Genomic DNA, 25,755 nt, shown 5'->3' on the forward strand with positions numbered 1-25,755 from the left:
CCCCACTTTTGTGGGAAGGCCAAATAAACTCACAAAAAGATGAGTTTTAGCAGTTTGGGCTGTATTAGTCCCACAAACTCAATACCACTCAATTTTCCACATGATACAGTAGCCATGTTGTCCTTGGGTTCTGTCTCTCCTGGTTAAAGAGAAAGCTGATAGGAAAAGACTGCAAAACCCACAGTACCTAGGACAGCCTTGATCTTAGTAAAGACGTAAAAAAAAAAAATTCCTTCATCCTCCTTGCCAAAAATGTCATGTATTGAGAGAAAAAATGTACATGCACACACAGTTTTGATTTCTAAATGTGAGCTGGGCATGGTGGTGCACACCTTTAATCCCAGAACTCAGGAGGCAGAGGCAGGCTGATCTCTATGAGTTCAAGGCCAGTCTGGTCTACTGTTCCAGAACAGTCACAGCTACACAGAGAAACCCTGTATCAAAAAACCAAAACCAAACCAAACAAACAAAAAGCAAAAAAAACGAAACAAAACAAAAAACCCAACAACAAAAAACTCCAAACCCTAAATGTGTATGTAATCCAACATAAATGATAGCTATTACTTTATACAAATCTAACAATGTTATTTGATCTTGAAGTCTGAAGAATAATTAATTCTTAATTTACCTGGGATTACTTAAATTTTGTAGATAATCAAGATATTGCTTTGTCTTTCCTATATATTTGTTAGTCTAGTCATTTGAGCCTGGAGCCTACTGATTCGGCTGCATTGGCAGGTAGTGAGCTCCATGACCTATCTGTCTCCACACCCCCAGGACTGGAGTTATATCAATACCTGGCTTTTTGCAGGGGTTCTTGGTATCTGAACTCAGTTCTCAATGCTCATACAGTAAGTACTGGACCAACTGAGTTGTACACCAGTTCCTCTTGGCTTCATTTTCTTGATGCTACTTGAAACACAAACATTGAGTCTTACTTCTTTTTCCTCATATGGCATGTTTTCTTTTCTTTTTTCACATAGGCTCCCATGTAGCCCAACCCAATCCTGAACTCCTGGTTTTATTGCCTTTAATTCTCAAGGGCTGGGATCACAGTTATGTGCCACCATGTTTGATTTTATATTTGATTTTGATGTCATACCTAGGGTCTGAGCAGACCTATTCCTTAAATACGCAACTGCTCCATTTTATTTACTACTAAAGTCCTTTGACAAACAACATCCAACGGACAGAAACTGCTTGTTTATGAGGTGACAGTAACTTCTAGCTTTACAGAATGAAGGTTTATTTAGAGTGTTCTAAATCTTTGGAATACAAGTTAATTGGTCTAACCTTAACTGTGGAAACATCCCTGGTGTTGTAGGAGTCCTGTCCTGCTCTCAGTGAACGTGAGACGAAATAGAATAAGTGACACTAACTCAGGATTTCCAGGGACACTGTGCACAAGCACAGTGGGACGTTCTTGGATGACATCATAGTTCTTGATGTCAAGGTAGCTTTCTTTACTTCAGTGAGGGCCTGGGAATGACACTTAAACTATCTTCTACAAGATGCTTCTCCCCTGAGGGAATTAAGGGGTGCACATCTTCCTGGTTCTCAAACTCAGGAGGTGTTTTAACTCTGTTCCGGTGACTGAGAGCAACCCAGTAAAGCTATATGACAACTTTAACTCTATTTACATGAAAAGATTGATACCAGACTACACGTGGAGGCACACACCTTTACTTATAGTTCTTGGAAGGTAAAGGGAGGTGGATCTCTCTGAGTTAACGACTAGATAGACATATTAAGTTTTAGGCCAGTTAGGCCTACATAGTGAAACCCTGTCACAAAAGCAATGTTTTTGTTGCCCACAACAGGAAACAGCCAGTGTCCTCAATGGGGCATAGGAGATAGTTCCAACACTTTCCTCTTTCACCATCAAGTATTTTTCTGAGCAGTTCCCTCACTTAATGAAACCACTAGATTATCTTCCACTCCTTTTTTTCCATTAAGGGCAAACGACAGTTACAACAAAACATTGCCAAAAGGGAACTTCAGCACAGCAGAGAACACTCACTTCTCATTCTGGTTTACTGCACTGAGAGAAACTTCTTAATGATTCCTAAAAGCAGTCTTGTGGGGCTTTTCAGTTATGCCAACATTTGACTCTTTAAGATCCAAGGGAAACAGAATTTGAATACACTTCTAGTTGTATCTCTTAAGACACCTCAAATTTACATTTCTCAATCGTTTTCCTGCCCAAGTCCATATACCTGTGACACTGGGAACATTCTGTGGCTTCAGGACAAAGCCATGGTTGTTGCTATGTGCTCTTTTGCTGCAAAGAGCACTGCAAAGATATTTTGGCTAAGCTGAGCGGTCTATCCACTGTACCACAGTCTGGTTTAAATGATTTCATCACCTACTCAAAAGGCTACTACGATTTCAGTGGTTTTAGTCACAGTCAATAATAAAGAAAACCCAAACCACCCCAAACCCCTATCATCTCCATGACTAAGCAAGTTCTAAAAGGAACAGCCACTCCCTCAACAATTTACGCTTGCACATGCACACATACACAAACACCCACAAGTGATTGAAGCAATTTATTCTGTTAAGAGTTAGGAGCTGCAAAATGATTAAGTTGGGAAAAAAAAATAGATTTTGTCTGTTAGTCTCTCAAATGCTATTTTAGGCACCAAAGGCAGTAGAATTCACTTTATAGTAGACTTGAGTATTTTTTCCTTTTGTCTTACCTTGTGGCAACAAGAGGGTAGCTATGACATGGCGATGCCCAGGCATCTCTTGTCCATGGCATACAATCATAAAGGAGCAAATCCTTCTCGGTCACAGCCATGAGAACAGGCCTCCATTGTTGTCTTCCACCATCTAGTTTTGCCTGTCACAATGGTGAGATCAGAATCAGAGCTAACTATGATCACGATGAGCCTTTTGCAGAAGTGACTTGAGTACTGGCCTAACATTGGGATCTTTGTTTTGTTCCCCCACCCTAACAGACTTGAGTTTACCCCCACAGGTCGGGATTCCCCATCGGAAGTGTGAAGAGGGGCATATTTGAAAAGCTAACTATCCAGCTAAGGCCATGAACCCTAGAAACTGTATGAAGTCCAGTGTCTGTCATTTTAAGTCAGTAGTAAATCGTGGAAATATTTGAGGTCTAGAGGCGGTAAACTAGCATTCTTATGACCAGTCATTTCTGGAGATTATCCTACAGATGGAAAGATGTCCCCTTACTTTCTACTCTCACTGTCCAAATATAAGAATTGATATAAACTAATTTTTTCTTTTTATTTCTTTTACAAGTATGTCCATGCATTTGCATGCCCATGGAACCAGATTCCGGAAGGGAAGTTACAGATCATTATAAGCTGCCATGTGGATGCTGAAAATCAAGCCCAGGTTTTTTGGAAGAGCAGCAAGAGCTCTTACCTGCTGAGCCATCTCTCCAGCCCCTCCAAATCTTTAAAGAGACAATTCTACCTGTGGATGGGGCTAACGGAGCAGACAAGTGAGCTTTCGTCCATGCCCCTTCTGCTTTCCATCTCTCCTGTCTCAAAACATTCCATGCAAGGCAGTAGATTTTGACAAAGTCTTCAAGCAAAGGTCTTGAAAAAAATATTGTGTATATGAAGGTCAGAGGACAATTTTGTGGGGTTGGTTATCTCCTACATTTATGAGGCTCTGAAGATTAAACTCAGGTCATCAGGTTTGGGCAGCAAACACTTAACCAATAGTCATTTCATGGGCCCTGGCCCAGAAAGAATATTTATTTGCTTTATTAATTTATTTGAGACAAAATTTCTTTGTGTAACCCTGCCTGTCCTGGAACTCAAAATTCCACCTGCCTCTGCTAGGATTAAAGGTATGTGCCATTACCTTTAATTTCCTGCTCCTAGAAATAATCTTTTTGGTTTTGTTTTGTTTTTTGAGACAGGGTTTCTCTGTGTAACAGCCCTAACTGTCCTGGAACTAGCTCTTGTAGACTATGCTGGCCTCTTAGTCACAGAGAGCTACCTGCCTCTGCTTCCCAAGTGCTGGGATTAAAGGTGTACACCATCGCCACCCGGCCATTTTGTTTCTTTGTTTGTTTTGTTTTGATTTTGGAGACAGGGTTTCTCAGTAGCTAGGGAACCAGTCCTGGGACTCTGTAGACCAGGCTGGCCTCAAACTCTCAGAGATCCACCTGCCTCTGCCTCCTGAGTGCTGGGATTAAAGGCATGTGCCACCACCGCCGGGCCCTCCCAGAAATAATTTTAAGGCCCAAATATATTAAAATAATAAGTACCCTCGTTATCTGATCCGTGTGAACAAGGACCAAAAAGTTTAGATAATGTATGACAAGCTAAGCTACAAAAGTTTACTACAGTATTGTCTGTAATGATAAAATATTAGGACAACAAAGCTGGGAACATTCTTATTAGCTACAGAACAGAATATCTTATAGAATAAGGTAGCTCTCGATGTATTGTATGAAAACCTCGCCAGACAGACTGTTTAAATAAATAAATAAATAAACAAGATAAAAGTTCTATGTATGAGAAGGGGGGGGGGGCACAAGATAGCTCAGTGGGTAAAGTTCTTGATGGGCAAGCCTGGTGACCTGAGTTTGAACTCTAGAACCTGCTAAAAGCAGAAGAACAAAACTGATTCCACAGAGCCAGGTGTTGTGGTGCACATCTTTAATCCCAGAAATCAGGAGGCAGAGGCAGGTGGATCTCTGAGAGTTCTAGGCTAGCTTGGTCTACAGAGTGAGTTCCAGGACAGCCAAGGCTGTTACACAGAGAAACTCTATCTCAAAACAAACAAACAAAAACAAACCAACCAACCAATCAATCAACCAAGAAACAAAAACCAATCCCAACTCAACAAAATTGTCCTTTATCCTCTGACCTCCATATGATCTCTGCAGTATGTGCAGGCAGATGCCCACACACATAGACGCAAACACATACACAGTTTTGTAAGAGAAAAAGGAGAATATGTACTCATCTTTCATCTGCATAAAGAAACTACTCAAAGATTTATTAGAGAAAAGGACATATGAATTACAGTGAAAGGGACAGTAAGTAAAAAGAGCAAGAATTTTGTCTTTTTTAGTTTTTATGAGATAGGATTTCTTGATGTGGGATGCCTTTCTGTATGCTGCAAATATGTGTTGCTTTTATTGGTTGATGAATAAAGCTGCTTTGGCCTATGGCAGGGCAGGATATAGCTCAGCAAAAAAGCCAAGCAGAGATACAAAGAGACAGAAGGTAGAATCGAGGAGATGCCACCCACTCAGCCGCAGAGAAAGCAAGACATAAAAATAGAGATAGGGCTATGTGGCAATACACAGATTGATAGAAATGGGTTAATTTAAGTTGTAAGAGCTAACTAATAAGCCTGAACACCAGCCAAACATTTATAATTAGCAAATATTAAGTCTCTGGGTGATTACTTTTAAGCAGCCATGGGACTGGTGGGCAGGACAAACAGCTTCTGTCTACAGTTTCTCTGTACAGCCCTTACTGTCCTGGAACTTACTCTGTCCCTGTTGACAATGAAGGATCTGACCTTTTCCCTGTTATGCTGGACCTGGGATCTAAAAACTTGTGCTCTTCAGTTCTCCCTTTCCCCTCAGCATCCATTAGGTTTTCATGGTATGTTTCTTTTCATTTTTCGGTTATGGACTACATTGAATCTTGTTTAATGGTTTGCAAAATATTTTATTTATCTTCTTCCTCTTGGACCTTGTATGTATCAGACAAGTGCTCTACTATAGAGTTATATCATCAACCCTATATTTTGTATATTTTAAGTTTCTCTACTTTGGGGATATAAACTAGCGACTGTTGCCCCTGGGAACACTATCAATAGTCTACAAAAAGAGTGGAAAAACTATGACCTCTGGGTCAAATCCACCCTTTAACTTATTCTAAAGTTTTACTAAAACATAGTCATGTCCATTTATTCTCTTGCTTGCTATTACAGCAGAGTCAAAGCATGTTGCTAAGTGCTAACAACACACAGAGTTCACTGACCCAGACACCCAATTAAAGATTGTATTTGTGTGTGTGTGTGTGTGTGTGTGTGTGTGTGTGTGGAGGTGGTGCATGGAGGCTAGGAACGGGTGCTGGATTCCTTGGAACAGGAGTTATAGACACTTGTACAACACAGTTTTCATGTAGGTGCTGGTATTTGAACTCTGGTATTTATGATTGCACAGAAAACACTCTTAGCCACTAAGATAGAGCTCCGGTTTCTTGACCCTAGTCCTAATGAGCACCCCATGCTGTTTAGAGAGGGGGTAACAGGAACCTCCTTTTAGCTGTATTGTGATGATGAAACCACAAAGGTTAACTCTACTGCTGGGGTGATGATTAGAGACCAATGGCTAGACTATAGAAAGGAGTGAGGGAGGAGAAACAAGACAAACAGAAGAGCTGCAATGTGGGTGTTCAGGAACTGAGAGATACATAACCTATAGATTGATCTATAGACAGGCATGGTGGCGCACGCCTGTCATCCAGCACTGGAGCAGCAGAGGCAGGAGGTTCTCTGTGAGTTCAAGGCCAGCCTGGTTTAAATGGTGAGACACTGTACACACACACACACACACACACACACACACACACACACGCACGCACGCACGCACGCACACACACATGCGCGCGCGTCAGAGAGAGGGAGAAAAAGTGAGAGAGAGATTATGTAGATGGGTAGAGATATAAACAGTCTAGATATATGTCATAAGGGAAGCATTCTAAGTCTGAGTAGAGATGAGTAAAACCCCTGTTCTGCCTTCCACCTACCTGTTCTGCCAGCCAGGCAATATGCTTGACTTCCTTGCTGCCTCCTGCTGTACTGGTTGCACCAAGCATGGCATTGAGTTCAGCCAATACCTGTGGGAGGAGAGCCATTATGTTGGTGTGGATAGCTACGAACCAGGAGTGTGCTGTGGCCGTATCTTTGCAGCGTAGGATCAAGGTGTTCCTGCTATCAGGAGAATGTAGCTCTATCAATCTGTATGAAGAGAGAAAAGAGAAAAATGAGCTGGGTTCCAAGCCATCACACTACCAGAGTTAACTCACTAACTGCAAATCTAGTATAGGAATGTGATTTTCAAGTAGAGATACTTTAATTTCTCAGAGTCCAATACCAGAGAAAACACAAATGGATGGACAATAATCGGGACTAACAGCTGGCTCTGTTGATGTACGGTGCCTATGTGATGGCCAATAGTGGGACACTTCACTTTTCCTTAATTTATATGTCAAAGAAACAGAAGTCTGTTGGACATCGCAGGCAGGAACACCAACATCAACACTCACACATGGGCACAAATACGTATATTAAGTATATAAAAGTCAGGGTTGTATGTATACCATGCACTCTAGGCCGGCATCACACTTGCTGTGTACTTGAGGATGACCCTGAACTCCTGCTCCTCTGGCTTTCACTTTTCAAGTGCTGGAATTACAGGTGAATTTCACCACACAAAGCTAAAATAATTTTATATTTAATTTTTTTAATATTTTAAAAATAATTAGGAGTGGAAGAGATGGCTCAGTGGTGAAGAGCACTTGCTGCTCGATTAGTGGACCCAGGTTTGACTCTCAGCACCCAAATTAGGTGGTTCAAATAATAATAATATAAACTGACTATAACTTCAGCTCCAGGAGAGTCAAGTTTGGCCTCTGTGGACACCTATACTTATGTGGACAGACACACACAAAAACACATACATAACTAAAAAGAAAAACCCAGGCGGTGCTGCACGCCTTTAATTCCAGCACTTGGGAGGCAGAGGTAGGTGGATCTCTGTGAGTTTCAGGCTAGCCTGGTCTACAGAGTTCCAGAACAGCCAGAGCTGTTACACAGAGAAAGTCTGTCTCGAAAAACACATTTAAATTTTTTTTTAATTAGGTAATACTGGTATAAAGTATAAAAGCCTAACAATGAACTAAAATTCTTTTATTTGAAATAAAGGGATACTAGCAGGATATTAATTTTCTTTGTGAATATTATTCTTTATAAAAATTGGAATTTTATTAATTTATTTGAGACCGAATCTCACTATGTAGTCTTGACTGGTCTAGAACTCGCTGTATAGACTCAGCTGGCCGCAAACTCACAGAGATTCCCCCTGCTTCTGCCTCCCAAGTGCTGGGACTAAAGACATGTACTACTGCTGCTGCTGCTACTACACGTGGCTAAAGTTACTTTAGATCAGCAGTTCCAAGGCCGCCTCCAGCTTTTACCAGCCATGCATTAGGCATCCTTGCCCTACTCTTCTAGTTCTACAGTGAGATGGGGTCAAATGAAGGTCATTAGATTTATGCAGCGAGTACTTTTACAAGTCTTTTATTATTTACTTTTGTTTTTGCTCTTTTCATTTTGTATTAAAATTTTTCAGGGGGTTTTTGTTGTTCAATTATTTTGTGTGGGTATGTGTGTGAGTGTGTCACAGTCTTGAGTGTGGGACTCATTTTTCTCCTTCCATCACGAGTCCCAGGGATCAAATGGAGGTTGTCAGGCTTGGTGACAGGCAGCTCTCTCTACCTGCTGACCCATCTTGCTGGCCTTACTTTTTATTTTTCTGATAGGTCTCACTATATAGCACTGGTTGGCCTCAAATTTATAATAATCCTCCTAAATGCTAGGATGACAGGTCTCGACCACCATGCCAGCTCCAAATACTTTAAGTTGTTATTTCATATTGCAAATGTTTATTCTCAAATTCTACTGAGTCTATACTTTTTTCTAAGATTTATTTTATTTGTATTTATGTTGTGTGTAAGTACCCATAGATGCCAGAAGAGGTCATCAGGTGCGCTGGAATTAGAGTCACAGGTGTGGGCTGGGACCTGCACTTGGGACCTCTGGGAGAAAAGCACTCATTCTCAAACACTGAGACACCTCTCTGGCCCCCAATCAATCCTTCCTTAGATACATTAATAATTGAGTCCCTACTAAATGACAAGTATTGTCACTGCAGAAACACAGATGAATGGGGGAAAAAAAATCCAGCCTCTACCCTAATTGAGCCTAAGTCTATCAGGGAAGGCAGAAAATGAACAAATGATAAATCACAATTAATTATAGGTCACAAAAGATCTCATAGAGGACAGTTAGTCCTGGCTATTATGAAGACTGTGCTTTAAAAGACAGAGGTGGGTGGATCTCTGTGAGTTTCAGACCAGCCTGGTCTACAAAGCAAGTTCCAGTACAGCCAAGGCTACAGAGAAACCCTGTCTTGAAATATCACAAAAAACAAAACCCAGATACTTCTGTGGTAGTAAAGGCAAAGTAGGACTGCAGGGGATGCTTTACACTTCTGGGCACACTCACCAAACTGGCTCTATGTGGTGAGCTCATTATAAACCCGGTACCTCCCCTAAGAAGCTTTTCTTTCTTTTCTTTTTTCTTTCTTTCTTTTTTTTCTGCGACAGGGTTTTTCTGTGTAGCCCTGGCTGTTCATGTACTCAATCTGTAGATGGATTGCTGTGGGATAATGCTCTTGTACACTGTAAATATTTGTCACTCATATTAGTTTAACAAAACACTTACTGGCCAGTAGCCAGGCAGAAAGTATAGGCAGGGTGACCAGACTAGGAAAATTCTGGAAAGAGGAAAGAGATGTAGTCACCAATGCAAGAGTAAGCAAGATGAGAATGCCTTACTGAGAAAAGGCACCAAGCTACGTGGCTAAACATAGACAAGAATTAAGGGTTAATTTAAGTTTTAAAAAAAAGAGCTAATTATTAAGAAGCTTGAGCTAATAGGTCAAAGTTTTTTTTTGAAATTTGGTATTCTTTATTTAAAATATTTATTTATTTATTTATTATGTATACAATATTCTGTTGTGTGTCTACCTGCAGGCCAGAAGAGAACATCAGATCTCATTTCAGATGGTTGTGAGCCACCATGTGGTTGCTGGGAATTGAACTCAGGACCTTTGGAAGAGCAGGCAATGCTCTTAACCACTGAGCCATCTCTCCAGCCCCATAGGTCAAACAGTTTATATTTAATATAAGCCTCTGTGTGTTTCTTTGAGACTGAATGGCTGCAACACAAACTTCAGTCTACAGCAGACCAGTCTAGCCTCAAACTCACAGAGATCCATCTGCTTCTGCTTCCCAAATGCTGGGATTAAAGGGTTGTACCACCACTGCAAGGCCTAAGGAGGCTTTTTAAAAAGCTAATTCAAGGGCCGATGAGATGGCTTAGCATGTAATGATATTTGTTGCCAAGCCTAATGGTCTGACTTTGATCTGAAGAACCCATCTGGTACAAAGAACAGACGCCTACAAGTTGTCCTCTGACTTCTACAATACGCTGTGGCGTGCACAAACTCACATAGTTAATAAAAAATTTAAAGAATAATCCAGAGCCCAGAGAGCTCATTACAACAAAATATGGGAAGCTGGCAAGCAGCCATAGGACTTAGCAGGTGGTCAGGGTTCTGAGCAAGTCATAGGGAGCAAGCCTATATAGGCAGCATTCCTCTATGGCATCTGCTTCGGTTTCTGCCTTGAATTGCCCTGACTCACCTCAGTGATGGAGTATGATCTAAGGATTCTAAGATGACATAAAGTCTTTCCTCCCCAAATTGCTTTTGGTCATAGTTTTTCATCATAGTAATAGGAACCCTAACTAAAATGAGATGGAAGGGCCAAACCCCAGCCACTCTACTACATAATCACTAAGTGGGTAGTGAACTGGTACAAGGCTATTCCTGAAAGTGAGACTAAACATGCACTCCAAAGAGGCAGGAGGACTGTGAGTTCCACACCAGCCTGGCCTACTTAGTGCGTTATATCTCAAAAGATAAAAACAGGAACTGGGAATGTGCCTCAGTTGAGTTTTTGACCCTAAAGTTCAATTCCCACCGCTGCAAAGACAAAACCAAAAAGGCCAAACAAACAAAATCCACCTCTAAACAAAAATGCACCTAGCTGAACATCGTGGCTCCTGTGCTCAGGCAGCTAAGACAAAATTTCAAGAAATCTGAGGTCAGCCTGGGCCATATAGTAAATTTTGGAGCAGCCTAAGATATAACATGAAACTGTCTCAAATGAACAAATAGAATTCTCCATACTAAGTGGCCAATGACTTCCATGACCTTATCCTAGCAAAAGAGTCAGAACCATTCTCATCCCCACCAAACTGAAGGGAGAGCGATTCGTAGTTCAAACTGCATGTCTTTAGGCTGACCATCCTCTAGAAGAGCTCATTTATTTCCACCCTGTTGCTCTGTCACTGAGGCCAGCATTAACATTCTTTAAACATGCTAAAATCACTGGCAAGAACCAGACAAGAAATTTCCTTCATTCCTCTTACTGACCTAAAGATAGAAATCAGTTTATATTCTTTAGGCAAAAACCAATTCTTTTCTGGGGAAAAAACAAAAAACCTTTACACTGTATACAGTCCTAAAAACAGTCTCTCAGATCATGGCAGCCACTGGACACTGAATATCCTATTAAGACAGAATAACTTCTAAATATCTTGGTATTAGATCCTAATTATAAATTACTGGAAGAGCCAGGCGGTGGTGGCGCATGCCTTTAATCCCAGCACTTGGGAGGCAGAGGCAGGCAGATCTCGCTGAGTTCGAGACCAGCCTGGTCTATAAGAGCTAGTTCCAGGACAGGCTCCAAAACCACAGAGAAACCCTCTCTGGAAATAAAAAAACATTACTGGAAGAATGAAAATAAACCTGTTATAGAATAAAGCTAAACCTGACTAGTCAGGAGTGAGCACCAGGACAACAGGGCTCAAACGATGAAAGGGTCACGAAGTTGATTTTCCATGGGATCACTAGCAGTTATGGAAAGAGTAATCTTGTGGCTTCTTGGAAAGGGGTTGGGGAAAAGCTAATCAACAAAAAAACTCCCAACCAGAACTGAATCTAGGATCAGAAGAGTCTGTCTTGGAGCAGTCCTCAAAACCAACAAAGGCAACATAATAATGCTTGAAATTAGCTATTTAAAAGGAAAAATTAAAATAAAAACCCTGCTAACAGCAAACACAGAGGCAGTCTGCCAGTAATTGAGCCCATAGGAGATAGGAGGCAGCTACAAGGTTAAAGGTTTTGGACTGTAGTCAAACCACTGAGGGTTTCCAGTCAAATCAATATTTAGGTAGACAGAAGCATGGAATTGTAAGTTCAGTTTATATTACTTTCTCTGCTTGGTTATGTCTTTGACATAACTTATGAGTTAAATTTAGTAATAATCGTGTAATTTTTGTCACAAATCTCAAGTATACCTTTTACTAAAAAACAGTCAGAATGAAGATGGGAAAATGTGAGCCAATGCAAAAGACAGGCTTAAAACCGCCACATTCCTACAGGCCACTGCTGCTTGCTAAGGAACAGGCTCAGGTTCTCTCTCACTGTACTTCATCATTAATTAATTAGTTTTCAGGTTTCATAACACAACACATTATCAGAAGCATCTAGCAAGGCAGCAGAAGCTCAGGTGGACAAAGGCAGTAACCTGCATTTACTCACAGAACACCCACCAGCTTTAATACAGAACCTAATCAAAGTAGTAAAATAATGACAATAAAAACAAGGTGTTTCCTTTTTGGTTTTAGTGAAACCTTCACACAAAAATGAAGGGTGGGGCTGGAGAGATGGCTCAGAGGTTAAGAGCACTGGCTGCTCTTCCAGAGGTCCTGAGTTCAATTCCCAGCAACCACATGGTGGCTCACAACCATCTGTAATGAGATCTGATGCCCTCTTCTGGTGTGCAGGCATACATGCAAGCAGAACATTGTATACATAATAAATAAATATATAAATAAATATTTTAAAAAATGAAAGATGAACCATAATGAGATTCTACCACATACTCTTCAGAAAAGTTACTACTGACAATGCTGGGAAGAACACGGAGCAAAGGAAACTCTCACACTGTTGACTCTTATTGGTATTAGTATAAAATGGCATAGTCGCTTTGGAAGAATGCCTGGAAATCTTTCTTTCTTAGATTTATTTTATTTACTTAATGTGTTGAGTGTTTTGCCTCCATATATGTATGTGTACCATGTGTGTGCCTGGTGTCTGTGGAGGTCAGAAGGAATTTGACCCCTTGGGACCGCAGACAGTTGTGAACCATTTGGTGCTGGAATGAACAGTCCACTGGAAGAGAAGTCTAACTGCTTAGCCATTCTCTAGCCTTGGAAGTTCCTTCTAAAATAAAACACACATCTACCATTTGCTTGTTGGTTTGTTTGCTTTTTTGAGGGAGGTCTTTAGCCTGGGTTGGCCTAGAACTCACAGAAAGCCACCTGCCTCTGCTTTTGAGTACTGGGATTACTGTTGAAATTCAAGGCATACACCATCATATATGCCCGCCACATATATCAACTCCACTCCACCAAGTTCACACAAGTAAAATGAAAATGCATGACCAAAAAAGATGTACATAACAGTCATGACAACTAACTCCAAACTGAAAATCGCTCAGGTAACCATCATCAGGTGACCACATTATGATTTAAAGATTTCTGTATTTATTATGTATACACATACTAGAAGAGGGCACCAGATCTCACTAGAGATGGTTGTGAGCTGCTATGTGGGTGCTGGGAATTGAACTCAGGACCTCTGAAAGAGCAGCTAGTGTGCTCTTAACCCGAGTCATCTCTCCAGTCCCTGGGGAATATGATTTTATGATGTGTTACTCTTGTTTAGGCTGTGGAACATCTGTGTAAAGGTGCAAAAAATGTGTCTGATTATATAAAATTCACCTGCGGTCAGGTGGCTGAGTCAGCAACTAGCAGACAGGAAGTGGCAGGGAGAAGCCGGGTGGAGAAGGAATTTTAAGGAGGAGTGAGGAGAAGCATACGGGCTTTTTGGAGGACGCTAGGGGCCAGCCACACAGCCAGCCATGGAGTAAAGTCAAAAGAGTAAAGGAGTAAAACATCGTACACAACAGTTAAGAGCACTGCTTGCTTTCCCAGAAGACTTGGATTTGGTTCCTGGCATCCACATGGTGGTTTACAACCACTTGCAACTCCAGGCCCAGAGGATTCTCCAGGCCAGTTCCAGGCCAGAAGAGGATACAATGACCTCTTCAGGCCCCTATGGGTAGCAGGCATGCATGTGGGGTACTGGCTTACATATAGGTAAAACACTCATAAAAATAATTTTTAAAAACCCAAAAATAAATAAACTGACATGTGTTTTGACAGGGTTTTGATAAATTTAAGAACTAAAGAGCTCCAAGTGATTTTACAGGTATTATCTCCTTTATCTTAATATGCGTGTGTGCGTGTGGTGTATACATGTGTGCATGCTGTATATGTGTATGTAGGCCAGGTCAATGGTGGTTGTCTTCCTCTAGTACTTTTTGGAGCTCACTGGCTTGGCTAGTTCAGCAAACCCCTAGGATCTTCCTGTCTCTAAGCACTGGGATTCCTGGTGCATGCCAAATCTGCCTTTTTACATGTGTGCTGGGATCTGCGCTTAGGTCTTCATGCTTGCACAACAAAAACTTTACCCACAGAGCCATCTTCTCAGCTTTCCTGATATGGCTCTAAAAGATACAAACAGGCTGTATTTTCATTTTATAGACAGAAAACAGACAGAAAAACAATGTAAACATTTTGGCCAAGGGAAACTGACAACACTCACACACTTTTAAGAAATTACCGTGCCAATTTTATAACCATTTTCTTATTCAACCCTCATAATTTTTATCTAGTTCAAGAGGAAATTGAGGTTTATAGAAGACAAATAGTTTGGCCAAGGTGCCAGAGCCCATTTGCTTAGCTCTGTTTTCTAGGTCTTAAAACAGAAGTGTGCTTAGGTGATAATTTTGTATGTTTTTTTTTTCTGCCAAGACACAAAGGACAGATGCTCACAACCTGGAAATAAACAAAGCTGCGTGCAATCCCCGCCAGCTACTCGTCATTCTCCTGCCTGCTTTTCTCTAGAGAACACTGCAATGCAAGTCAAGCTTCGCCCCCACAGAATAACCTCCAGTCTCTTTTCATTTGCATCTTACAAAAAGATGGACATTTTCAAATGTGGTATTTCAAGTAGGAACAAATCCCTTTTCAGAAGTAAGATTGAGAATTTTTATACTAGCCTCAGCCACCTGAGACCGAGTCTTGTACAGCACATCATGGCCAACTATGGGGATCATCTGACTGGAATGAAGGGTGTGGCACATGCCCCCACCCCAAATATTATGCAGTTTTGACTTCTGCGAAGCTGAAAGTACTGGGTATCATCATCGCATCCTTGTATGTGTTATCCTCATACTTTGTTCTCAGTCATTCCCTCCTCCAGATGGCTCCCTTTCTGCCCCACTGAGTCTTCCTTTTTGCTTTCTTTTACACGCAATCCATTACCATCTCATATCTCCCCTAAAATCCCTTTCTTCCTCTTGTAATCCCTGTGCTAGACTCCTCATCTGCAAACATACATACAGATAGCTTGCTACAATTTTAGCGGTTTCACATTGCTCTCTACACTTGGTTCTGAGGATTTCTTTCAAACCTGACAGTTAATAAATGTTTCCAGCATTTGGGGCTAGAGAGAGAGATAGCTCAGTGGTTAAGAGCACTTGTTGATTTTGCAGAAGAACCAGGCTCATACCAGGCAGTGGTGTGCACGCCTTTTGTCCCAGCACTTGGGAGGCAGGCGTAGTCCATAGAATGAGTTTCCAGAACAACAACAACAACAAAAAAAAAAAAACCCAAAAAACAAAAAAACAAACAAATCCAAGCTCGATTCCTATGATGACTTACAAATGATAACTCCATTTTCAGGGAGATATGATGCCCTCTTCTGACTTCTATGGGAAATAAGTACTTACGTGGTGCACAGACATACATGCAGGCAAAACACTCACACACATAAAATAAATCTTTAAAAATGTTTGCAGTGGGCTGGAGAGACGGCTCAGCCATTAAAGGCTAGGCTCAAAACCAAAAATATAAGAGTTCGGTTCCCAGCACCCACGCTGTCTCTCCAGCAACACACGCAAAAAAAGTTTGCAGCATATGACTGAACCAAGAATGCAATCCTTGAGTTTTAAAGAAAGTCAAGGTGACTGGGTTCTAACAGATGTCTTGGTAAATGATAAAGGTAGCAGAACCCTTAGCTTATATAATAATCACCTTCATCCTTCCTTCTTTCCCTATCCCCACACCCCTGTTTTACAAAATTTTATGTTTTTGCTCTTTTCTCCAGTTTCTAGCTGCAGCAGTAACACCATGGGCATCTATTCTAGAAGTGATTTATAATGAATGGACTTAGCATTTCTGCCTTCCTTGGCCTGAGGTTGTGTGCGTGTATGTGTCTGTGTGTCTGCACGCGTGTGAGAGAGAGAGACTACTAGATGAATTAAAGCTTTTTGCCCCTTTGTAATTTTTTAAAAATTTATTTATTTTTATTTTATGTGCATTAGTGATTTGCTATGGGTATCAAGTCCCCTGGAAGTTTAATTACAGACAGTTGTGAGTTGCCATGTGGGTGCTGGAAACTGAACCCACGTCCTCTAGAAAAGCAGTCAGTACACTTAACCACTGAGCCATCTCTCCAGCCCCACTTTGTGATTTTTATGAAACTGGTTTACTCAATTTTTTTATAACCTAAACTAATTTGGAATTTACTATGTAGCCCAAGCAGGCCTTAAATTCACAGTGATCTTTCTTCTTCAGCTTCCCAAGAGCTGGGATTCTACATAAGAGCTACCACAACTGTCTTAGTTATGACACTTTATGCTACAATTTTATGGAATGAAGACATGGCTCAAAGTTAAGAGCACCTGATGTTCTTGCAAAGAACCTGAGTTTGAGTCTCAGTAGCATGCTGGACACCTTACTACTGCCTGTAACTCCAGTTTTGACCTCTGCAGGCACCCATACACATAGCATACATTTACATAAACACACACATACACAGGAATAAAAAAATAATAGACTTTAAAATAAGCTACAATCTTGAGATACTACATAAAACACTCCAAAAAGCTTATTTATTTGTTTGTCTGTTTGTTTGCTTCTATTTGGTTTTTTGAGACAAAGGTTTCTCTGTACCTTTGGAGCCTGTCCTGGAACTTGCTCTGTAGACCAGGTTGGCCTTTGTGGTAGACCACAGAGATCCACCTGCCTCTGCCTCCAGAGTCCTGGGATTAAAGGTATGTGCCACCACTGCCTGGCTCCCAAGAAGTTTTAATCACATAAAAGCCTTACATGTTCAAGAAGGTGAATTCTTGGCTGCTCTGGAACTCACTATGTAGACCAGTTTGCCTGCTTCTTCCTCCCTAGTGCTTTAATTTAAGGTATGTGCGTCTATGCCTGATGAGAAAATCCTGGCTTCAGTTTCGTGCTGTTTTCCAAGTTCTGTCCTATTCTGCTTAGGCACATGGGTGCATTCAGATCAGAGACCACAAGAATGAAAAGTCACCCCACTCTGCCAAAACCCTGGCCTAACACTGAGTCTAACAGTACTTTTTCAAAAATTAAAGTCATTATAGAACACAAATGACTATAGAACAAGAAGGAAAATTATAAATTATTCATTCCATTGCTTGCATTTTATAGAAGGGGGTAGGTTCTGTGAAGCCAACTTGTCAGAGTCACATTATCAGATGTCCCAGATCTACCTATCATATGGTCTCTGAGCTAAAACATTACAATTAAAACATTTCCTTATAAGTGAGCAGTGGTGGCACACACCTGTAACCTCAAGACTTGGGAGGCAGAGCCAGGCAAATCTCTGTGAGTTTAAGGCCAGCCTGGTCTACAGAGTGAGTTCCAGGACAGCTGAGGTTTTTCCAGAGAAACCTTGCCCTGGAAAACCAAAAATAGATAGATAGATAGATAGATAGATAGATAGATAGATAGATAGATAGATAGATAGATAGATAGATAATATCCTTATAAAAAGACTTGGGAGTCTGGTGGGTTTGAGACCATCCAGGGATTCAAAACTAAAGACAGACTTCTGATCTCAGAATCATTTACTCGACAGGAGGCACTGATACTGTGGTATGTCCCTGAGTCTGTGATGCCGAGAGCATGATGACAGTCACTGCTCACCTGTTCTCCAGATCTGGCATGCTTAGGTTTCTGGCAGCAAAGCACATTTTGAGAGGGATGACCTTCCTGTCCTTGGTGCTGTTCTGATGCTTTGGAGAACCAGAGTCTTCACTGCCACTAAAGTTTGGTGACTGGGGAGTGGCACCTTCCCATGGCAGATCTGATACTAAAGATGGCTTCTTGATATACGGTGTTACTTCTCGGATGAATTTGACTATGAAAAAAAACAAAAAGCAAAAGAGGTTACCATTTTTTGTTTCTGATGTAATGAAAACCAGACTATTCACATACAGGCAACATCTGGAGCGAAGTGAAAAGCAAACTTCAAATGCTATTGATATCCTTGAGCTTAACTCCACATCTCCTGAACCCACACTCAGGGGACTCACCCACTGAGAAACCTAACAATATTTATCTCTTTTGTAGACGAGAACCTTTCAAATATCAGAAAAATATATCTCTTTCTTCCCAATACAAAGGAAAGTATTAAAGCTCAATTGACGGGGCTGGAGGAATAGCTCAGAGGTTAAGAGCACTGATCATTCTTTCAGAGAACCTGGGTTCAATTCCCAACACCCATATGGTAGCTCACAACTGTAACTCCAAGATCTGACACCTCACAGACATACATGCAGAGAAAAACACCAATGCACATAAAATAAAAATAAACAAATTTTGAGAAAAAAAAAAAAGTTCAATTGATACAAGGGCAAATAAGGGTTGCAGTTGCATCCTGTCCTAAAGGAATGCTTAACCTGGATGGGGTACAGGAAGTTATATAAACATTATTACTGTGTTTAAAAGAAATGTGTCAAAGTACATATAAGCACAATGTCAACCAAACTGAAACCCCTTGCCTTTTCAAAATAGTCTACTACCACTAAATTCTCTTTTGAATACATAATATAGGTTGAGTATCCCATATCTGATATGCTAGCCACTAGAAGTCTTACAAATTTTGAAGTATCCATATATACAGAGATAAAAATATTTGTATATACAAGAGAGGATGAACAAGAAATCCATTTTCATACAGACAGTATACATATGCTTGAAGGCGACTTAGGCAAGAGCGTCTTCATCTGGATGGCTATATTAAGTCAGGTCTGGAATTTTCCACTTGTGTCATAGTTGTGCTCAAAAAGCTTCAGGCTTTAGGTTTGGTTTTTTTAAAATATTTATTTATTTATTATGTATACAATATTCTGTCTACATGTGTGCCTACAGGCCAGAAAGGGTACCAGATCTCATTACAGATGGTTGTGAGCCACCATGTGGTTGCTGGGAACTGAACTCAGGACCTTTGGAAGAGCAGGCAATGCTTTTAACTGCTGAGCCATCTCTCTAGCCCCAGGTTTTAGGTTTTGAATGAAGTATAATTGATACACATTCACATAAAACAAAACTCAGAAGTACTAGGGTTTTATAATAATGATAGATTCCTATCACTAAAGGTAACTATTGTGTGATCATGGAAAGGTACTACATGTGTTAAGCACAATGTAAGAACAGACACATCTGCATGTCTATCCACCAATTTCACACAATGGCAGTACATTATGCTTACTGTTTACTACTTGTATTTTGTTTAATAATGTGTCAGCACTCGGCTGGTCATTATCTTCCACCCCCTCCATGCCATCCAATAATGGTTTTTTATGAACACCCAACACTTCTACAACACAACAGAGATACCTTTGTTGGAGAATATTATTTTAAGGCTTGTTACTTTTGAGGCCTGTCCTGGAACTAGCTCTTGTAGACCAGGCTGGCCTCGGACTCACAGAGATAGGCCTGCCTCTGCCTCCCAAGTGCTGGAATTAAAGACTGCGCCGCCACCACCTGGCTAGGTGTTACTTTTGCTTATGCCGTGGAACATTTGTTTAATGATGCAAAGATGTGTTTGATTAAATAAAATTCCCCTGCAGTCAGGAGGTTGCATTAGCAAGTAGCTGACAAGAAGTGGTGAGGAGGAGCCAGGTGGAGAAGGGCTTTTAAGGAGGGGCGAGGAGAAGTGGGAGGCCTGGAGAAATGCAAGAAGAGGTGAGGTACTTGCTATGCAGCCTCTCTGAGGAGCAAAATTCCATCTCAACCTTTGACTCTTGAGTTCTTTAGATGGACAGAGATTTACACAAGTTCCCTTAGTGGCTCCGAATTCCCCCAGACTTCGGCTCTTGCAGCCTAAGCGCTGCTGATGGTGGTGGACTTGCAGTAGCCGATTCGGACAGCTGTGGCCTTGCCTGGTTCAGTTCTTACTGCTTCAAAGCTCTCTGGTTTTACCTGCTGCTTCTAAGGTCCTCACCTAAAAACAAGAGTGATTCTACACAAGTGCAAGCTCCAGGCACACGGTGAATATACGATAAACAGCAGGTGCCTTTCTTTGCCGACTTAGAAACCCTGAGAAAGTTTTAAAAATTAACCCTAATCAGTAGAAGAGATGAAGCCATTGTCATATGTTATTAATCTAAGCATTGGGATACAGAGACAGGTGTATTTCTATGAGTTCAGGGCCAGATGGGTCGATCTAGAGAGTTCCAGGACAGCCAAAGCTACAAAGTGAGACCCTGTCTCAAACAAATGAAACAAGCAAAAAACACCACACTGATATCTGCTGAAACCAAGCATACGAGGAGACATAATTCTAATGCTGCCATTTAGATATAGTGCAGATACTTGCATGTGTGTATTTTTCCTGCATGTTTTTATAAATGCATTTCTGGGTGGAGAGAGTAAACGCTTGCTGCCTGGGTCACCAGGGAGACTTTTCATCCTGAAAGAATGAGCAGGAGTGTAGCCAGTATATCCCTTGTGCAGCTGACTCAGGCATTTCAATATACACTTGAGCTCTGTGCTTTTAGGAGAGGATTAGGTCACGAGAACTTGGCAGAAATTCCTAAGGGTTTCAATCAATGCCAATGTCAGAGCCATGCTTTTGAACACTTACAGCACCATGCCAGTTACTGGGCTACCAACTGGGGGAAACAAAGCCATTCTAAATGAGTACCCTTGAAAAGTACAATGATTAGAAGAGTCCTTAATGATCTACTCAGGATTATCATCTATAATATGATTACTACAAACATGCTAAAAACAAAAGCAAAGCAGCCACACACCTAACCTAAGGGTCACTGTACTGAATGAGCAGCCCAGATAGTAGACTGCTTTCCTAGCATGCATACAGCCCCTGGTCTGACATTCTGCACCTCACAAGCCAAGCATGGTGATTTATGCCTGTAATCCCAGCACTCAAGTAGTGGAAGGAGGAGGATTAAAAATTCATGGGCGACGCTGGGTGGTGGTGGCGTATGCCTTTAATCCCAGCACTTGGGAGGCAGAGGCAGGCAGACCTCTGTGAGTTCAAGGCCAGCCTGGTCTACAAGAGCTAGTTCCGAGACAGGCACCAAAGCTACAGAGAAACCCTGTCTCGAAACCCCTCCCCCACCCCCCAAAAAATTCATGGGCAATAGTGGCGCATGCCTTTAATCCCAGCACTCAGGAGGCAGGCGCAGGCAGATCTCTGAATTTGAGGCCAGCCTGGTCTATAGACAGCCAGGCTACACAGAAAATCCCTTTATATGGATAGGGTGGGAGTCATCAGAATAACCACACACCCTGTTTGTCATTGCTCTAAGTGCTCAGACATTAGAGCTAATGTTCTATCTTACCTGTGTTGATCACTTATTAAAAACAAGGGGAAGTCTCTAGGTGGTCTTAGAATTCTTGTCTAGGCTTTGAGGCTTTGGTTCCATCCAGAAAAACATGAGAAGAAAAAACCAAAGTGAAAGCGCTCCCATCCAACCTGAAAAGTATCAGTCTCACACCTTCTCCTTTTTCTGGTCTTTTGAGGTGGGATTTCTCTGTGCAGTCCTGGCTGTTCTGGGACTGGCTCTCTAGACCAGGTTGGCCACTAATTCACATAGATTCACCTGCTTTTGTCTCCCCAGTGCTGGAATTAAAGGCGTGTGCCAACATCACTTGCCCCTTCTCCTTTTCAAATGACAAAAAACACGGCTGTTATGAGATGGTGCAGCTGGTAAAGGTGCTTGCCACCAAGCCCGAGGACCTCATTCTCAGGTACTCTACAGAGGAAGGAGAGAAAGGACTCAAGCAAGTTGTCTTCTGATCTCTGCACACACCAAATAAATAATTGTAATTAATAAACGTTATCTGTCCTGTACATGTATCTATAAACCTACTGGAAAGTATTTTTATCAAAATATTACAGTGACTGTATATATGTTGATTTTAAATATATAATTCTGTACATTATAAATGTAATGCCTGTGTTATGTGTTTTTGAAAATAAGATCACCAACTTGACTAAGTAGTAAATTAAGAATGTCTCTAAAAGGGAAGGAGAGGGAAAAGAAGGAGGAAGGAAGAGAAAGGAATGTTTATATAGATTTTTAAGTTATTTATTTTTTTAAATGATTTATTTTTGTGTACATTGGTGTTCTGCTTGCATTTATGTCAGATTCCCTAGAAGTGGAATTACAGACAGTTGTGAGCTGTCATGTGGGCGCTAAGAACTGAACCCAGGTCCTCTGGAAGAGAAGTCAATGCTCTTAACCACTGGGCCATCTCTCCAGTTCCTGTAAAATGTTTATTTTTATTTATTCATGTGTGCCTATTTGTCTGTATGTGTACTCCTAGCATTCAATACCCATAAAGGCCAGAAGAGGGCCTCGGATCCCCTAGAACTGGAGTTATATGTGGCTGTGAGCCAACAAAGTGGATGCTGGGAACCAAACTCAGGTTCTCTGCAAAAGCAGCCAGTAGTGCTCTTAACCACTAAGTCATGGCTCTAATCCCCTTTCTTCCATCCAAGATAATTAAATAAAAAAATGTTGAAAGGAAAAAAAAATACCAATTCTACTTTATCTTCTAAACTTTCTAGTACTAGATTTTCCAAACTTTCTGGTATTAGATTTTCCACATCAAGTCTTAAGTATTATTCAAGAATCACCATATCAGCCGGGCGGTGGTGGCGCACGCCTTTAATCCCAGCACTCGGGAGGCAGAGGCAGGCGGATCTCTGGGAGTTCGAGACCAGCCTGGTCTACAAGACCTAGTTCCAGGACAGGCTCCAAAGCCACAGAGAAACCCTGTCTCGAAAAACCAAAAAAAAAAAAAAAAAAAAAAAGAATCACCATATCATATTCTACTGTGTTCATCATAATTTACTAAGCTATTCCCTAATTATTGGGTATTTAGCTTTAATGAGCCGCAATGAACATTTTTTGGGAGAAAATAATTACTGGGTCAAAGAAATTTTCAAGATTCCTAAATAAACATGGATAAATTGTTTCTCCCAAAGCCAGATTTTGCTATTTTATACTCTGAGCATGTCCAAAGTGATATGTAATGGCTAATCGTGATTGTCAACTTTAATTGGATCTGGAGTAAGGTAAAAGACAGACATGCTTCTGAGTGGGTATGTGAGTGTATTTTCTTGGAAGGATTGGCAGAGAGGAGATCTTTCCTATGCCCAGATACGAGAAGAAAGCTGTTTGATTCCACCTGCTATCCTTTGATCCTTGCTGGTGCATGTATCTACCCTGTTGCTGTCTGTTGTCATCTTTTGCTGACAACTCAACTCAGCTTTTTCAGCCTTCCATGTGGATTGAAGACTAGTGATTCTCCAGGAACCCTCTAGGCCTTAGCACCAGATTGAAACTGCTAAAGAACCAGCTACTGGGTTCTCGATTTCTCCAGCAGTAGACAAACACTGTTGGACTATCCAGTTTGTATCATGGTAGCAAACACCAGCACCACCAGGGTGGCAGAGGTAGGTAGATTTCTGTGAATTCCAACCCAGCCTGGTCCACATAGTGAGTTGCAGGCCCACCAGAGCTACATAATGAGACTTTGTCTCAAAACCAAACAAGGGCCAGGTAGTGGTTGTGCATGCACTTGGGAAATAGAGGCAGGCAGATCTGTTTTGAGTTTGAGGCCAGTCTGGTCTACAGAGTGAGTTCCAGGAAAACCAACGCTACACAAAGAAACCCTGCTTGGGGAAAGGGGAAACAAAGAAAGGAAAAACAAAACAGGGCTTTTTTTTTTAGGAGTTTATGCAAACTGACAAAAAAGGTTTTACTGTCCTCAGCTCGATTCTACATGGTTATTATATTAGCACAGAAACACCAGCTTTCACACCTTCACATATATAAACACACAAACCCCAACTATACTGAAATAATTGGGGCTTTTTACGGTATAATTTCTTCTCAGTAGGCTTTTACCTACTAATCTAATAGGGTTAAGTAGCTGTGGGCTATTCATAAAATAAATACTTCTTAAATAGATTTTTAACTTTTTTTCTCTGTAAAAGTTCCCTCAAACTGTAACAGAATACATAAATGTATTTTAAACATTCTAGGTTGACATTTTTAGGTGTTTTTGTGAGAAGACGGCCACTGTAAATCCGCCTTTGGAAACTGCCACACACACAGTTTAAGACCCTCTCACAGCAATAAAGAAACAGGAAATCGCTTTCCTTTGATATTGATCACACTCACTCATTGCCCTCCTCCTCTCTCTAGTTAAATCATCTTATTCAGAGGATTGAAGGTGAGGAGGGCAGAAGAGGACCACCAGATCTGCTGTTCTCGTCAGCACTGCAGATCTTCCTGGCCTCTTCTCTGGAGTTCTGCTTTTTTTTTTTTTTTTTTTTTGACAGGGCCCAGGATGCCCTTGAACTTGCAATAATCTTCCTGTCTCTGCAGGTTAAGTGCAGGGATCACAAGTACAGGCCACCACACCCACCTCAATTTATACTTATTTTCTATGGCCTTCCTGATTTTCTTTTCTTTTTTTTTGTAGATAAGTATGCTTTTCCTGCTTCTTTCTCTACAAAGAAGCACTGCTTTATATGAAACAATGTATTGTTTCTTTTTCCGTTTACCTCTCTGGGTGACATATATATAGCTCATGTTGGTCTTGAATTTGCCATCCTCCTGCCTCAACCTTCTGAGTATTGGAAATTATAGGTCTGTGCTACTAAGTGAAATGTTCTGATCATGTAAAAGATTTTTTTTTTTAAAAAAAGTTCTTTTAAATTTTTTTTTTACAGGGCCATGCTGACCTCAAAATTGAGATCTTCTTGGGTTTGATTCCAAAGTGCTGGAATTACAGATATGTTAGAAATCACCACAGCTATCCTGCAGAGTTTTCCCCTCTTTGAGAAAAGAAAAAGCAAAAACTTTTATTGAAATAATGCCTTCTCTCATGATGAAGAACTACATACAGCACCACACTGCTGAGAACAGAGCCCAGGAAACAGAGCCCTGCGTATTAGCAAACTCTCTACAGCAGATGACTTGTTTGTTTGTTTTGTTTTTCAAAACAAGGTTTCTTTGTATAGCTCTGACTGTCCTGGAACTGGCTCTGTAGACCAGGCTGCCCTCTGACACACAGATCTGCCTACCTCTGCCTCCTAAATGCTGGGATTAAAGGTGAGCACCACCACTGCCTGGATTCTTTTTCTTATTTTTTCATAATCCCACTGAGAACATATAAAAATGTAATGCTAACCCTAATACCAACTAAGAAACTTACCCGATACATACACTTACATGTATGAGCTGTGTAAATGACAGCAGGAACTGAACATAAATGGTTTGTAGAATGACATTATCATGTAAGACATCTGGAGATGGGACTCCAGACAGCTCCCCCAAAATAGCAAGCTAATTGTGCTTTGTCTTCCCCTTCACAAGAGACCAATTTTTAACAGCATACAGTTTT

General features: G+C 41.0%; 1 protein-coding gene across 1 annotated transcript in view; it reads right to left on the reverse strand.

Moving 5' to 3' along the window:
- Sntb2 (syntrophin beta 2) overlaps positions 1 to 25,755 on the reverse strand; it is a 75,914-nt gene that overhangs the window by 17,822 nt on the left and 32,337 nt on the right. Inside the window, exons 2-4 of the mRNA XM_075977098.1 lie at positions 18,010 to 18,223; positions 6,756 to 6,966; positions 2,700 to 2,842 (exon numbers count right to left, since the gene is read on the reverse strand). Coding sequence (XP_075833213.1) covers positions 2,700 to 2,842; positions 6,756 to 6,966; positions 18,010 to 18,223 — 568 coding nt within the window. The remainder of the gene's footprint in view (positions 1 to 2,699; positions 2,843 to 6,755; positions 6,967 to 18,009; positions 18,224 to 25,755) is intronic.

This window comes from Microtus pennsylvanicus, chromosome 6, assembly GCF_037038515.1.
Source record: "Microtus pennsylvanicus isolate mMicPen1 chromosome 6, mMicPen1.hap1, whole genome shotgun sequence".
NCBI lineage: Eukaryota > Metazoa > Chordata > Mammalia > Rodentia > Cricetidae > Microtus > Microtus pennsylvanicus.